This window comes from Camponotus floridanus, unplaced genomic scaffold, assembly GCF_003227725.1.
Source record: "Camponotus floridanus strain SB8 unplaced genomic scaffold, Cflo_v7.5 scaffold19, whole genome shotgun sequence".
In the NCBI taxonomy this organism is placed as follows: Eukaryota; Metazoa; Arthropoda; class Insecta; order Hymenoptera; family Formicidae; genus Camponotus; species Camponotus floridanus.
This window is the reverse complement of record NW_020229314.1, coordinates 2,271,272-2,287,715: the sequence shown is the minus strand read 5'-3', so window position 1 is coordinate 2,287,715 and position 16,444 is coordinate 2,271,272. Positions and strand designations below refer to the sequence as shown.

At 31.8% G+C, this 16,444-nt stretch overlaps 1 protein-coding gene across 1 annotated transcript in view; it reads right to left on the bottom strand.

Annotated features, from left to right (window-relative positions):
- Nucleotides 1–8,665, bottom strand: part of LOC105248157 (transcription factor kayak) — a 33,316-nt gene extending 24,651 nt beyond the window's left edge. Inside the window, exon 1 of the mRNA XM_011252801.3 lies at nt 8,291–8,665. Within this exon, the coding sequence (XP_011251103.1) occupies nt 8,291–8,422 (132 nt within the window). The 5' untranslated portion in view covers nt 8,423–8,665. The remainder of the gene's footprint in view (nt 1–8,290) is intronic.
- Between the last annotated feature and the right edge of the window lie 7,779 nt (nt 8,666–16,444).

Genomic DNA, 16,444 nt, shown 5'->3' with positions numbered 1-16,444 from the left:
ATTGATTGAATCGAGGGTGATTCGAAATTTAAGATTTCAAAATGTGACGAGGATAAAAAATAATTAGCGCTAGAATTAATGGAAACTTTCCCCTTTTCATGAAAAATCTGATTCTTGACGTCATAGGGAATTATAAATTCTAGAACTTGTCTCTCTTCATAAACGTGCGTGACACGAGTACTCCCTACGTCAAATAACGTATTACGCGATGATTAGCAATGACTCACTGATGCTGACTGCAATTTTTAAAATAGGCGTGCGAATGCATTATATCGCAGAAACCATGTTTAACAAAAACAATCCGCACGTGCGCAATCTTCCTCTCTCTCTCTTTCTCTTCGCGTCTCTTTGTTCTTTGCCGCGTTTTACGATTGCATTTTCTGCGTGCAACGAACTTTTCGTGAGTAAAAAGGTTCGCACTCTCTATAGAATACGAATGTAATTTACAAGCTGTTTATACGCGATCGGTGGATATTTGCCCGACGAGTTACATATGTATATTCGTTCTTAAAATCACAAACCAATGAACGGGGGATGAGGGGAAAGGGGAGATAAAAAATTATTTATCCGAAACAACATATCGCCAGATCTGTTTGTGCAACAAATGAGTGCTTTCTTGCGTTCGTTTTGCAATGCAAGCGAGGAACTATGTCTAATATTTGCGACGCAGTTTCGGACGTACTTCAAACAATCCGAATGCTCCACGTGTTCTTCGAATTGTAAATTCAATTAATTCCTTTGCAAATATGAGACTATTGTATGAAATAACAAGATAATTACACGCTGCGTGAAATATATTTTATTCATGCGATACGATTTCGATTTATTATTAAAATTTAGTATTTTTTTATTTATTGGTCACGAGTTGTATTTATTTTTTTATAGTTCAAATATTTAAGACATACTGGTAATAGGATTTTTTTAATGTAGAACTAATTCATTTTCGACAATTTAATTTATTTCGGTTGCTCGAGAGAATAAAAATAAATTCTAAAATTGCAAGTTTTTATACACAATGATTAATTTATTAAACATACTGTGTTGTAAGTTATATTACATTATTGTTGGTTCTTTTATTTATCTTTTTTACAAAAGTATTGAATTGCTAAAAAATTACATACAAATTGGAACAAAAACTCTTGATATTTCATATTTCTTTATCGGAAAATATTCCAAGTCATTAATATTAATGTCCACCAATCGCTTAAAATCATAAAAGAAATTCTGTTTTATCTATTTTTACACGTTTTCAAATGGTTTCCTAGATAAGATACTCCGATAGAAACAATTTTGTTTGTTTAAAAATTGATATAGCTTTTTCAGCTGAAAGATTTATAACTCGTAAACAAAGATAAAAACTGCATTTATTAACGAAAAGCGACTTTCTAGAAAATATTCAAAAAATACCAAATGCACTTTGTATTAAATTTGTCCATGCATATTCCTGGGAATAATGATATGTGCTTTCTCTATATTAAGCATATTACTTCTAATAATTTTTTCAAATTTTTATTAAATTCTAAAAGAACTTTTTTTATCTAAATAAATTGATAAAGTGTCACATATTTCTTAATATTGCCAAAGTTAATATTTTGAGAGAGAAAGAGGAGGAAAAATTATAATAATCTTTTATAAATCGCATAGGAAGAAAAATTGAGAATAATTCCTATATATTTTTAGTTTACAAATGTCGTGATATATCAATTCACCTAATTACTCTTAACGAACAATACGGCGTCTCAACCTAGTTACCTTATGAAACATTTACTTTTCCTGATTGCATTTTAATTGTTTGCCTAATAAAGACAGCTCCGACTAATGGAAATCCGATTTCACCCCAGATAGCTATAATATTTCAATTACGCTTAAGATAACATTAAAAACTTTTTAAAGAATTAAAAAAAGTTTGAAATAAATTATTTGAATAAAAAATCAAAGCATTAGATATATTGTGTTGTTAAAAAAATATCATTTGCAACTAACTTAAAATAAGGTCTATATTGATTTAATGTAAAGAGATAAAAGTTTATTCCTCTTTAAGATAACAAAAATAATTTTTTTTAACTAATAAGGACTAAAACTTTTTGTATCATGGAATAATACAAGATAGAGTATAAATAAATAAGATTTTTCATCGGAATTGTAAAAAATAGCTTGAAAATATTTTTTGTATTAGAAAAGAATTCAATGAGTTTAATTTTGAATAAAAAATCAATTTAAATACGATAATAATACGTATAGATATTTGAAAAGAATTACATTTAATCTAACCTATTGTCCAGATAATCCTTATCGCATTTCAAACTTACATGATAATATTCAGCCGTTATCTGTCCTACAAAATCTCTTTTTTATTTACTTTAAATTTAGAAACAGTTGACCATATAAGTTAACTAAAACTTCGTTTTGAAATATTTATTTTATTTTCAATTCTGAAATATTTATTACGTTGAACATAATTAAACATATGTAATTGTGATGACAATTATGATTATAACGATATATTATTGTCATAATTATTACAACGATATATTATTATCTCTTGTTAAAATATACATTATACAGATTCTCGTTTGTGTTCATTTGCTTTGTGGAACAGAAAGTTCATTGTCTTGACGCGAGTTGGCAAATGGAGACCTAATGCGCCTTAACGAGCACAACGGGGTAACGAGAACGAAGATCCGCGGAGGATCGGCTTTGTTCACGCGACAAAGAGACATTTTAATGAGGAGGGAGATTGTGTGGCTCGGTCGCTCGAGCCGCCGACGTTTGCGCGCGTGCGCGGTTAACAAACGATGCCGAATTCGTGCGAGGAAAAAAGTTTCAATCCCACTGCGCTACCCGGGAAAGACCTGTAGACATTTTCGATATTCAAAAGAGGACAATGCGGAATAAATTAAATGGCGAAAGGCCGTGAATCAGGTTTTTTATGCGGCGTGCCTGTGTCTCAAGTATTACCCGCACGAAAAAAAACTACGATTGACTCTTTAATCTCTCGTAAATTGATTATTCGAGGTAGTCCAAGAATCATAATTGATTTTTCAAATTTTCTCTGGGAGGTGGAAAAGCTTTTACACGAATTTATCAAATTTTACGAAGCAATTGTATAAATTTTCTTCAACGCGAGTGAAAATTGAAAAAAATTTAACAGCCAGATGCACTTTCGTACCCCTCGTTATAAATATTATTTGCATTTTATCGCTCGATTCTCTGTACTGTAACTCTGTAATTAGTAGAAGGAGAGATAATTAGATGACAACAGCTGGCGCGGGAGTTATTATCTGGCAGCATAAGCGCTATTGCGTAGCAGTTAGAATGTGATTCGTGTCGCGCGCGTCGAGCGCGTATGCGTGCTCGCCGCACGCGTGTTTTTAAATGATCGAGCTGTCATGAGGCGCGCGGCGGCTCTTTACAAAACAGCTGTTGGAGGCAGCCAAAGCCGAGCACGCCGAACGAAACGCTAGCTAGATCAATACCATCGCCATCCTGTTTACACGCGGGGAATGTACAGGGTGTCTTGCACAATTAGTGAAACGTGGGCACAAGGTTATATTCTCTTTCAAATTTGAAATTTTATCTTATCGGAAATTTCAACGAACAATTATCGTTCTGTACAACTTATCGTTATTAGAAAGTGCTTTTGTATATTGCAATTGTCAAAAGAAAATTGTTAACTTGATTAAATATGTTTAGTTTAGTTGGCTTTTATTTTCTTTAGTTTCTTTAGTTGAAATATTCAAGTATTTGATTTAAATCTCAAATATATGTGTTTTAGTCTAGTTGACGAATTTTTTTTCTCAATGTATAGTCGCCACAAAATAAGTCTTGCAGAAATATATAAATAAAATTCGTTTCAATTTAGATTATAAATAATATTGTAATATTTCTGTTCTTTTGATTCTTAATCAAGGAAAGCTTCTAATTTTCGATATTTATGATAACATTGTCAAAGGTTGAAAAGAAAAACATAAGCATTTAGTTAAGTAATTTTGAAGCTATTCTTTGCTTCAATATTTTACTAAGAAAACTGCAAATTTTAAGCAATATAGTATACATAGAATTCTTTGATGTTAGAGAATACAGAAATGTAATAATTGTAATGAATAGATTCACATTTTTCGTCAACTTTAGGGCACCCTATATAAGGGAGAGAGAGAGACAAACACACTGCCACTAACCCTCGTCGATGCCATAGAGATATTGTCCGTCGCGACAAAGAGAATTTTCTACTTCCTGTCTGCATCTATAAATATACATGCCATAACGTCGTAATAAATCACGCAGAAGTAAATACTGTTATTATTAAATAAGTATACGTTATAAGGAAAGATAATGGCACGATTGACAACACGCTTAATAAACATTTTTACATAACATTTTTACATAAATTTTACAGAACTTGCGTGTAGATTTATTAAATTGTAGATATCGTAAGAAATAAACTAATAAAGAGAGAAAACTTATTTCGTGAGTTATCTCAACAACTAATAATTGCGAATCAAAGAGCGTAAGATATGATAAAAAATTTTCTAAATTTCTTTAGATTGTCTAACTATTTATATTGCATTATATAAATTACGCGTATTTAAATATATATAATTTTAATAAAATATATAATAAAAATATGCATTTTTCTGAAAAATAAAAAATGCAACACAGAACTTACATATACGTGAAATATAAAAATTCAATATAAAACATTAAAATTTAAAAGGTAATAACATGATGAATATTGTTATTTTTTTACGTAAAAACTTTTTTATAATATCAAAAAATGCATAAATACGATTCTTAGATGTTTTGTGAGTGCGCACCGAAATAATTATATTATCAATAATAATCTCCGTTCTTTTAATAGAAATATTACTATATATACAAATATTCTATTTTTTATGGAAAACTATCAAATTTCTTTCAATGAAATTCTAAAGCTTTGTGGCGTGTCTAGACACCAGAAAAGCAAGCAATTCGTTGCTTATGGTTCAAAGGCACGTTCCTTTATAGTTGTCAAGACTGATCATCGAACCACATCGTGTCAATGACTCATTCATAATTCGCAAGATATAGGCTCGCAGGAAGGAAAATAATCTTTCATCGTCTCATCGTTTTAAAGTTCGCGCGAAGACTCACTCGTAAATGCAAACACTTGGCGACCTGAAGAGACCATTGATCTCTCCTCTGATCGGTGAATGGACGCAGCAACAAGAAAGATAACGCCCGATTGGATCGTTCCGTAGTAACTCGGAGGTTTATCGGCATGATGCACGTAGTATGCACCTTAAAAGGACATGCATGCAGAACCGGAATGAAAGTTGCACTTTATCTATGCGCGTAGGGGCGTGTTTAATTTACTTGCGAAGTCTATATGAATTTTAGAAATAGAGAGTAATAACAATAAGAATTAAAGATATTTATCAAATTATTGATATAAAACGATCATCACAGTTTTCAGATCTTTCTAAATAAAATTATTATTCAGATCTCTTTAAGTAAAATTATTATTAGATTATTATTAGATATTTAATTATTATTAGACTTTGCAAGAATTTCAAATCTTTGTAGATAACTGGAGTCTCTTAAGAATTGTAGATCTTGACTTTATGGATCTCTAGATAATAAAATATTTCTGTATCTATAGACGTTGCGTGCCTGTGACGTGTAAGCTGCAGTTTGCTTTTGATAACGCTGGTGACATTTTCGCGCGATCGCACGCACACACACACACATATACACATTCGTGGCACGCGAAAATGTTTTTCATTTGAACTCGTGCAGTTCGGTTTATAGCGATGACGGCACGCGCTTTATAAATTTAGCAGCAAGAGCTGCTTCTAATATTCTCGGATAAAGAAGCTCCTTGAATGCAAAGTACGGGGATCATGGTTGACATGTTGTATTGCATTGTAATGCATTGTGTATATGTGTGTATGTGTGTGTATTGCAAGATAATTTAACTCTACACAGAGAAAAATGTATACTGTATTCAAATAAATATTATTTATTTTAAATATTATAAATTTGTATATCCGCAAATATATCACAAGTTCACCACAAGCATTGTATTTTAATTAAAAATATTAAATTAAAACAAAAATTTGATTTGCTTATTACATAGAATTGGCGTAAAGTAAGTTTGATTTTTCTTTGATACAACTTTACAATATTCTTGAAGAGAAAATAAATTATTCTTTAGTATATGATAATGAGATTTTCTAACACTTGTGATGAGTATATTTTAAGACCATTATCAAGAATATATTCCTTGTTGAAGAAACCTATTATTTAAAAAAAGAAAAATAAACTGAGTAATCGCTTTTCTTGGTAGTAGAAGGATATTTTTCTTTGTGTATGCTGAAAAATATGCGTACGTGTATAATTATGTTAATAACGCGATGTTATATTTAATCTTGTATTAAACTCTAGAAAACTGAACAAATTAAATCTTTTAATTAAACGATAATATAAAAGTAGAATTATATAAATTTTTACGAGATAAAATAATAGCGTTAATAAAATTTACAACCGATTAAATTTTACGAATCCTTTAAATGGCTTTAAATACAGTCAAAAAATATAGTCAAAACATTTCATAATGTCCTTTATAATGTGTTGTTTGTAAAATATTACAGAGACTGATTAAATCCAAACATAAGCATAAAACCATAATAATTAATTCATTACGTTCATCGTAACATCCCATTGCACAATATATATTAATATTTTATCCGATTTTTCATACGTGTTCGCGTTTAATCGCGTGTACACGTTTCGTTGAAATCGATTTCGAGAGCATACATCATGCATACTTTATATTGTGTAAAACCACTAATATGATGAATCATCGTGAGCAGTATTGATAAGCGGCATTTGTACATCTTGTCTAAGAATTTGTGCTTCTGTGAAATAGTATGCATTTTCCAGACGTGTGCACGATTGATATGCGTCATATAATAGCTTATAAGTAATAGAGACCACTAACTTTACGTTAAAATTTAACAGAAAATAATATAAAGATTATATAAAGATTATATAAAGATTATATCATATATGATCATTTATATATTTATATAATCGTGTGCATCACTTTTAATCGATTGAAAATAATCGTTTGTGATCATCCGATTTATATAATAACAATCAATTCTTCAAATTTGAAAATTGCGATTATGCATAAGTTATCGATAACGTTTTATCATTCAATATACTTTGATCAGGTGAATTTTTAGAGTTGGAGATTATATTTTCGACGATGAGCTAATTTAACTCGGTACACAGGTTGTTAAATTAAAGATGATATAATAATTCGATGTTTTTCTGCTCGAATGACTTCAACAGTAATTATCGTAAGCTTTATTTATTCATGACATATACTGTTAGAGAAGCAAAAAGAAAAGAGAGATATATATCTATATTTATATTTTAAAATTGCATTCATATGTTTATGTTACTTTATTCTTATTTTTTAATGTTTTAAATAGAGATATCTTATGCATCCTTACTTTCTCCTCGACAAATATATGTAAAGATGTAGACAAAAAAATGCAGTAATTATATCGAATTACTTTTTTATCTCGTTTACAGAAATAATAAGCAATTTGATGTTTCAAAAGATACATTAATAAAAAATAAATTTAAATTGCTTATTACTTCTGTAAACGAGATAAAAAAGTAATGCATTTACTTATAATTACTGCATTTTTGTCTGCATTTTTGCATATTCCTCCAAGTTTCATATTATATTTCTAAAAATTATATATGTATATAATTTATAATAATAATAATAATAATAATTTATATATGTTATATATATAATTTATATAATAATATTAATTACATAATTTTTTATATATAATTTATATATATCTTTTATATATAATTTGCATCTAATTTAAATATGCTTTAATAACTGAAATGCTAGTCTCTTAATCGACCTACGTCTCTCCCTCTATTATAATTCCAAAAATGATGTATACGCGCGAGAATTGGAGAAAAGTAAATCGCGCGAACTTATTTTCTCCTCCATCGAGCATCGAGGCACTTGCGCCAGGTGCAGCGATAAAGGCGGATAGGCGCGTTAAAACATTAACGCATTTGTTGTATTGTCACGCTGCCGTGACGTTACGTAACGCGAGCCACGACGAGACGAGACGAGACGTCGGAATCGTTGGAATTCGAGGCGACGTAATCGCGACGATTCGCGGTCGGCATCGCACTCGCGCTCTCATCATCGACGCGAAAGGAGAAACACGCATGCACGCGCACACGCATATATTCCTTGCTCGGTACTTACGTTATTGGGCAGCACGGCCGCGCTCGCGATGCTGGAGAGAAAATCATGGCTGACGCGGGAGCTCTGCGAGGTCCCGCTGTCGCTGGACACGCTGGAGCTGTCGTACAGCACGTCGGAGACGTCCAGCTTCATCTTGCCGTTCACTCTCGCGAACCCGCCGAATACCGGGAATCAGAGCACGTCGTCGTTTATAACCTCTCTCGTTTACAACTTGTCCCTCGCGACAGAAATACGAGAAGGATAATCGGCGCGCGAGAGAAAGAGAGAGAAAAGCGGAGAGAGAGAGAGAGAGGAGGGAAAACGGACGCGAGGATCGCGCCGGGTCTCGACGGACTCTACGTAGAACTCGAAGGCGACACGCACGAATCGCAGATCCCTTTGCTCGAAACTGTGCAAAACTGCACCCGATGACTCATACCGTGGGGGAATACCTCGCGCGCGCGTTCGACAATCGGCGTTCGAACAGCGGAGAGAGTCGAGGCTGCTCGAGGTCTCTCGAGCGCGGATGACGTCATGGGCTATTCCCGGTCGGCCAATCCCGCTCGAGCGCGCCAGTACCGTCTCACAATGTTCGATAACGAGGCGCTATCGCATGAAACAAGGGAGCTTATCTATCGCGTGGCGCCTGGTTATTATTAAATCGCTTTTCATCGCCGTTTCTTAGCCTTTATAATTGCTGCTGACTCTCGATGTTTTAATTATAAAAACATTAATGTAACGATAGGTTGTCGAGGATGGAAAATTGATTATTCGTACAGTCGTAATAAAAGAATTTGTTTTTGTTGTTGCGAATTTTCTCTTTTTTTTAGGAGAGGATAAAATATTTATTTAATCCTTAATTTTCTCTTGATTAATTATTATACGAAAAAATATATACGAAAAAATATATACGAAAAAAAATATATACGAAAAAAAATATATACGAAAAAAAAATTTCACAAAATATCGAATAAATATTAAAAATATTTTAGATATTTTAAATATCAAATATTTTAGATACTTTGAACATCGTATATTTGTAATTTGACGTGTGTGTCGAATATCTGTGTATCGAAAGGACGAAAGTTGCGATCATTCTGTCATCGATACGACGATGACCAACAGGCGCTCTACATTTTTTCCGAAACAGGTTGAGTTCCGAGAAATCTTTCTACCTCTTGGTGATACTTTTTATTACTTTCTAATCATCTTCCGCGATCTCTTGTATTATTTTAATTTTTAAAATGAAGATGATAAAAGATAGAGATAAATTATTCTTTATTATAAAAAGGACTTTATCCGAGAATAATAACATTTTTCAATTAATATTGTTATTATGTTTCTGCGAATGTATAAAATACTTAAACAATCAGAGCTACATCAGAGAGAGAGAGTTGTGTCATTTCACGCGATAATCTTCTTACCTTCAACATTCCCGTGAAGGACGCATTAAGAGGTCGTACACGTGAGCTTCGTGATTTGTTCACGCGAGCCAACAATTGCATCGGCCTTTCTTTTTGCGAATAAAAATATCGCCACGTGCTTGCTCGATGTTTATCAAATCGAAGGAACGGCGCGTCTCAAGATAGATTGATTAAACGTGACACTAGTGACTATTTTATTAGAAGCAAACTGTAATCCGATCCATTACATTTAATCAATAAATTAAGTCATTTTGCAATTATTGCACAGATATCAACATTATTATATTTCTTCCTGTCAATAAAAAATATAATTATTATATAATTATCCTTTACATTTAATAAATAAATTAGGTCAATTGCAATTATTAGATATTAGCATTATTACACTTCGTATCAATAAAATATAATTATAAAATTATAAATATATATAATTATATAATATAATTAATATATAATATATATAATTAATATATAATATATATAATATATAATATATATAATATAATTATAAAATTATTTACGAAAATTACATATTTAAACGTCGTGTTTAGTTTTTTGCGATAAAAAAAGGCAGGACTTTGGCTGAAATTTTGTCGATGAAAACGGCGATAGTTTGCGCATGTGAACCTCGAAAGAATTTCCAGCTAACGGTTAAAACCGGTAACGCACCGGCGAAAATCTCGTGCGAGATCCCAAGAGCGGCGGCGCGCGTTTCCGAGAATCACGGATGAGTCACGCGGCTGGTCGCGTGGGCGCGAGCCTACGGTTGCGAATGGGGTAGCCGGAACATATCGAACGAGATGCGTGACTCATCGATCTGATATGTCGAAAATTCGTGCTTGTAACCTGCTAGACCGAGGGTGACCAACCTGTTCGCCAGCGGCTGCAAACGTAACGCCCTTTAAAATGAGGTAGATTCAGAAAAACCGGACAGATTTGTAGACGATAAGTCTTGTTTTCTCTTCTTGTCAAAAATAAAAGTAGTAAACATTTCTACAGAATCGACGCTCGTTAGAGGAAAATGGCAAACTTTCAAGTAACGTTATCTTTTTCGTTTATGATTGACAGATGGCAGTCTGTTCTTTATCTTCCCGTGCGTTTTTGATGGTGATTTACGAAAATTTCCAAATATACGACGAGTACAAATCTTAAAGGAAAGGGGTCGCTCCCTCGCTCGGTTGGTACCTCTCGTGACGTCGAGCGAAACTAGGCAATCCACGTATCAGGCATTAGATATGAAGTTGTCGCACGGTTCAAATTTTTCACAGGAAAAATCCTGCGCAGCTCGCGGGTAACGGATGTGTTAGGTATGTCGTTCGATGCGACGAACGTTCGTCGTGTTTCGCGTCGTGTTTCGCGTGATTTATTCGCTCGAAGTGTTTCCGCGAGTGTTGTATCGAGTGGCGGACGATTACCGTATCACGTTAATTCGAGTCGCACCGGCAAGTGAAAGAATATGGGAGCGAGCAACCGAGATGGCATGTCTCACACACACACATCGCTTGGTAAGTAAAACTGCGTCACACTAATTAACTCGTTTTTCTTAAGATTGTAATTAGTCTCGATTTTTCTAATCAATATGTGCGTGTGTCTGTGAGTGATGTGTCGGAGCGACAGAGAAATAGCGACACGATGAGGCGGGGGGCGGGGGAAGTCAAAATGTCGTGCGTTAAAAAAATCGTCCGTTAAAAAAAAAGAAACTTCGTTCTTGGTCTATCTCTTTGCTTGCGCAAATATTTTTCACTTATTGTTAGAATAATCAGATGCGAATATGAAGAAAACATGCGGTAAACGAGTAATAGAAATATATAAATTATATAAATGTATAAATATAAATTTAAAAAAAAATTAGAATTTTTAGAAAGAAAATAATTTTTCAGATACATCTCAATTTTCTTTATGGCTTATAATTGTTCTAGCACGATTAAAAATTTTATGTACGGTTATAAAAATATTTTTATATACAGTTATAATTAATATCAATAAAGCAATTTATTTCTATAGTGTTAAAGTATCTATAAAAAATAGAGGACGCTCTTAAATTACGGAAATTTTAATTTGCCAATTTAATTTAATTGTTTATCGCAGCCGAGGTGTATTTCGACGCGATCGGTTTTAATTGGCTGAAAAATCCGTCCAATTATTCGAGATAATTAACGCACACGTATACACACACACACACACACATATGTACAGATACACTTGTTTGGTAATTCAAACTTGTAAACAGTACATAATAGTCGCTTCGATAGTAACTGGAAATGCGTGAGCTTCCCAAGTGTTTGTAATCGTATCTCTCGATTCCACCGATATCATTTAAAAGTATTAAAGTAGAGGAAACGTTAGGTCGAGGAAAACGTGTTAGCATGTAGATTGCTAACCTACTCAAGGCCTCGTGCAATTCTAGCGAAAACATCTAGCGACAACTTTTAAAATAGCTATCTTTATGATAAATAAAAGGAATATATTCTTTTATTAATATACCTGCTTTTTTCAATATAAAAAAAATTCTCGCATCTCTTCATACAATCATCAATTGTTATTCTGTCAATTTTATCATTGAAGCTTAAATATGTTTTCTTCCTCGAAATAATTAGAGTCTAAATTTATTCTCTTGGGATTTCCAAGTATCTTTGTAACGTGTTAGACTCTGTAAAAACATCATGGAGCAATACCCTTTAACGCGTCGAACATATGCTCGAAGATAAGGATCTAAATTCGCGGTGTACAAACTACCTAGAATTAAGGGGGAAACCTACTTTACAAACCCGAAAAAAGGATGATTTTTAAGAAATTTTTTTCTAAAGGAAAAATAAGAGTTACGTTTTTGAAACTTTTAGTACGTTTTATACAATATTTAAACATTATATACAAATTTTTTCAATGAAAAAAAAGTCAAATTTTCGTTAAATAATTTTATGTTAATTTTCGTGCTTCGTCATCAGAGTTGCGCCATTGTGTACAGCATAGCGTCTTCAATTCTTGTCTAAAAAAAATCCAAGTATATTCTTAATTTTTATATTTTATCCTAAATGAACCAAAAAAATTTTTAAATAAGTATAAAAATTACACAGAAATTTAATTTTTATACTTATTTAAATTTTTAATGAAGCTCGTGAGACTGACATTCACCCGCTTAGCTTCGCACCATGATGAAATTCGAATAGACAGGCAGCCGTCATCCTTGAGCTAGCTTCTGCTTGCAGCCAAGGTCGCCCCGTCTTAAGCTGCCCGCGATATCGCGTGTCAAATGCCGGCCGATTGGAAAAAAACGGACGACGCTACGGAATGTCATTGCCGTTTTGTGCATCGTACTTAGCTGCGATACGCACGCGTTCTGCATGTATGCGTGTATCGAATGGGGCATGTGCGAGGGGGAGTCCATCAGCTGTAAAAATAGAGAGCGCGAACGCGCGTCACTTGCGAAACATAAGTACGCGGCACTGTGCAAATTTCAGTGGGAAACTCTTTGTGCATCCAAGTGTGCGCCGCGCTCACCTGCGCACTTATGCTGAAATCGCACACGATGCTATCACGATCGAATCTAATTGTAAGCTAGCTGGCAAAAATCGTGATAATTCTAAATTAAATTTATACGTGATATCATATAAATATAATTCTCAAAATTATATTTAAATATAATTCTCAAAATATTATTTATAATTTCTTTTAAATATCTCGATAAGAGAGAACATAGTAAGCGAAAAGTTAAAAATGTATTTAAAAGTAATTTTGAAAGTATTACATAATTCTAAATTAAATTCATATACAATATAATAATCTCGCTTTGAATATAATTCTTAAAATATTATTTATAATTTCTCTTTGATAGAAAGAGAAATAAGAGAAATAAGAAGTACGTGAATAAAAAATTAACAATATATTTTTATAATGTTTTATTGTTTTCAATAATGATTGAGAAAAAAGAGAATTTTCTATGTACAATAATTATTAATTAAATTTGTATGCAATACAATATACTCGCTTTGTGTGAATATAATTCTTAAAATATTATTTATAATTTCTCTTAGACATTTCAACAAGAGCGAGCATAATAAGTGACTAAAAAGTCACACAATAATATATTTTTATAATTTTTTTCTCGATTATTTTTAGTAATGATTAAAAAAAGAATTTTTTATTTTGATGCATAGTAACTATTTTAAAGTTATATTAATAACGTAATGCGTGCTTATCTTTTTGTTGTGTATATTAATATCATATCATTTGCGCGGAAAGACAAAGGTTTCAAGACGAGCAATTAAAAGCTAATCTCTCTATGTTGACGAATCGCCAATCGCTCTAAATCCACAAAGAACTATATATGGAAAAGTTTTTTTTTTTTTACTAACACAACTTCGCCTCATCGGTAGCATAACGCACACAGGCTCTCGGTTTTATCTTATCGACATTTGATTTGGATAAAAGAATTCTGTCGCTCGTACACACACATAGATGTATGTATAAACTGCACCTAATAATAACGAACAGCGCAGTATGACAAAGCGAAATGTAATAAATCAATGTTCTTTCCTTCTCGTTAGCATACCCGCTGTGATATAAATTTCAAAATACCTCTAGTGCTATACATTTAATTATTTATAATTAATTATACATTTAATTATTTATAATTATTTATAATTATTTATAATTAAATATGTGTGTATGTACACACATTATAAAAAGAGATTTTTCTTTGTAAATAATTAATTTAATTCAAATGTTTATTAATTTATATATTAATTATATATTAATTATTATGCAATACAATTTTGAGTATCTAAATTTATCAGGTATATATACAAATTAAATTAAATTAAATACTCAAACAATTTATTTATATATATTATTTATATATATAGCTTCTAGATGAAAAATATAAACAACCGGTGCAATATCTATATCAATGTTTTCGTGACAAATACGCTGATTAGTGCTGGTCTTCATTTCTTGATACGCACGACTCTTCACGATTATTCTATTGGACGGGACTCTTTTTTTTCTACTGTTTACGACGATCAAGTCACGCTGCTGATTTTGCAATATTTTCTCAGACAAAGCGAGACAAAGAAGGAAACAGAGCGATATACGTATATGCGAAGTCGCACTCTCGAGCGGACTCTGCTCTCACAGCTGCGAGAGCTAACCGCAACTTACGCGGAAATTGCGCGAAATGTGACTCAGGCAACTCTCCTTGTTTCCGAAAACACGCACGTGCGTATTCGGTTCATTGTGCGGCGAGCACAAAGTAAAGCGGATCAGATACAAAGTAAACGGAATAATATTATATACATGGAATATATTTGGAATATTTCCTATTAAATTTTAAAGCAGAGAAATTAAAAAATTTCTCAGATAATAATATCGAAATAAAGATTTGTGAAAAATAATTTTTTAAAATTATTTGTTTATTCTTTTAAAAGCTAAAAACTTGGCTAAAAAACAAAGTTGTTTACGCAGCAAAATAAAAATATACACGAAGGAATTATAAAATTACATGTTACATCATGTTGCATTAAATTGATTAAATGTTTAAATATATAAAATATATATAAAATATTTTTATCATTATTTTTAAAAAAAGAAGAAAAAACTTATATGACACAGTAGCAAAAACTAATTGCATCAGACGGTGTAATATTATCGTTCGTAAACAGTTAAAAAGAAAAAGAGTTGGCATCTCATTTCAAATTCTGCAAATTCTCTCTATTTATCCATGTGACTGCATTGATGAGCGAATACGTAGTTTAATGCGTTCATCACTATATATGTTTTATTAAATAAGTATTGCCTGCGACAAAGTCACAGTTTCTCGCGTATAGATGGGAATATTAAATTATTGTCACCATGTATTTTACATACAATGGGCCCCTTCTTGAATTAGGCCCTGGGCCACACAAACAGCCGCGGTTCCATTGTTTTCTTAGCTTCGTCTTTTCTGAATAACAATGCAGGCTGACAAAATTTTGGACGTGTCATCTTAAATTTATTAATTCTGCGATGGAACATGTTATATTCATATACTTGATTCACAAACATTGTGACATTTTACATGCATTATGAGAAAATACTACTTTATTTTTATCATATTTAAATAAGTAATTAACGAGTATCATTAATTTACATAATACATCACAAGATATTTTTTGAAAAATTAAGAATTTAATACAAATATATATATATATATATATATATATATATATGTATATATATGTATATTTCCAAATGGTTATGAAATTTCGAGTAGACTTGGAAAATAAAATTTTATAAAAAGAAAGGATATAAATTCGCATCTTACAATAAACGATTATTTTCACTTTAAAATCACTTCAGCTTTAGTTAATCGAGAAAACCTTGAAAAATCTGCATTCCTGAGTTCACTTTCAAAGGAAGTATTTTCCCAGGTACAAACAATGTCTTTGTTCCTTTTTTCCGTCGGCTACTCGACAATTCCATTGTCTTCCACCTGCAACCTTGATGACAACTTACTACAAACCGGGACAATATCGAGATTCATTTTCCATTTACCGTTTGCATAGTTACAAAAAAGTTTGATTATTGAAAGATATATTAGGATGGTAATAAAAATTAAGAAACGAAAGGAAAAAAACGAGTTTTGATCTTTTATTTTGATTGTAAAAGATAAAGTAATTTATCAAAGATAGTATGTAGTTTTAAATAAAGGTTAAAATTTTATATTATTAAACTACGCATATGTAATTTTTTTATTTTTATTTTTATTATTCTATTT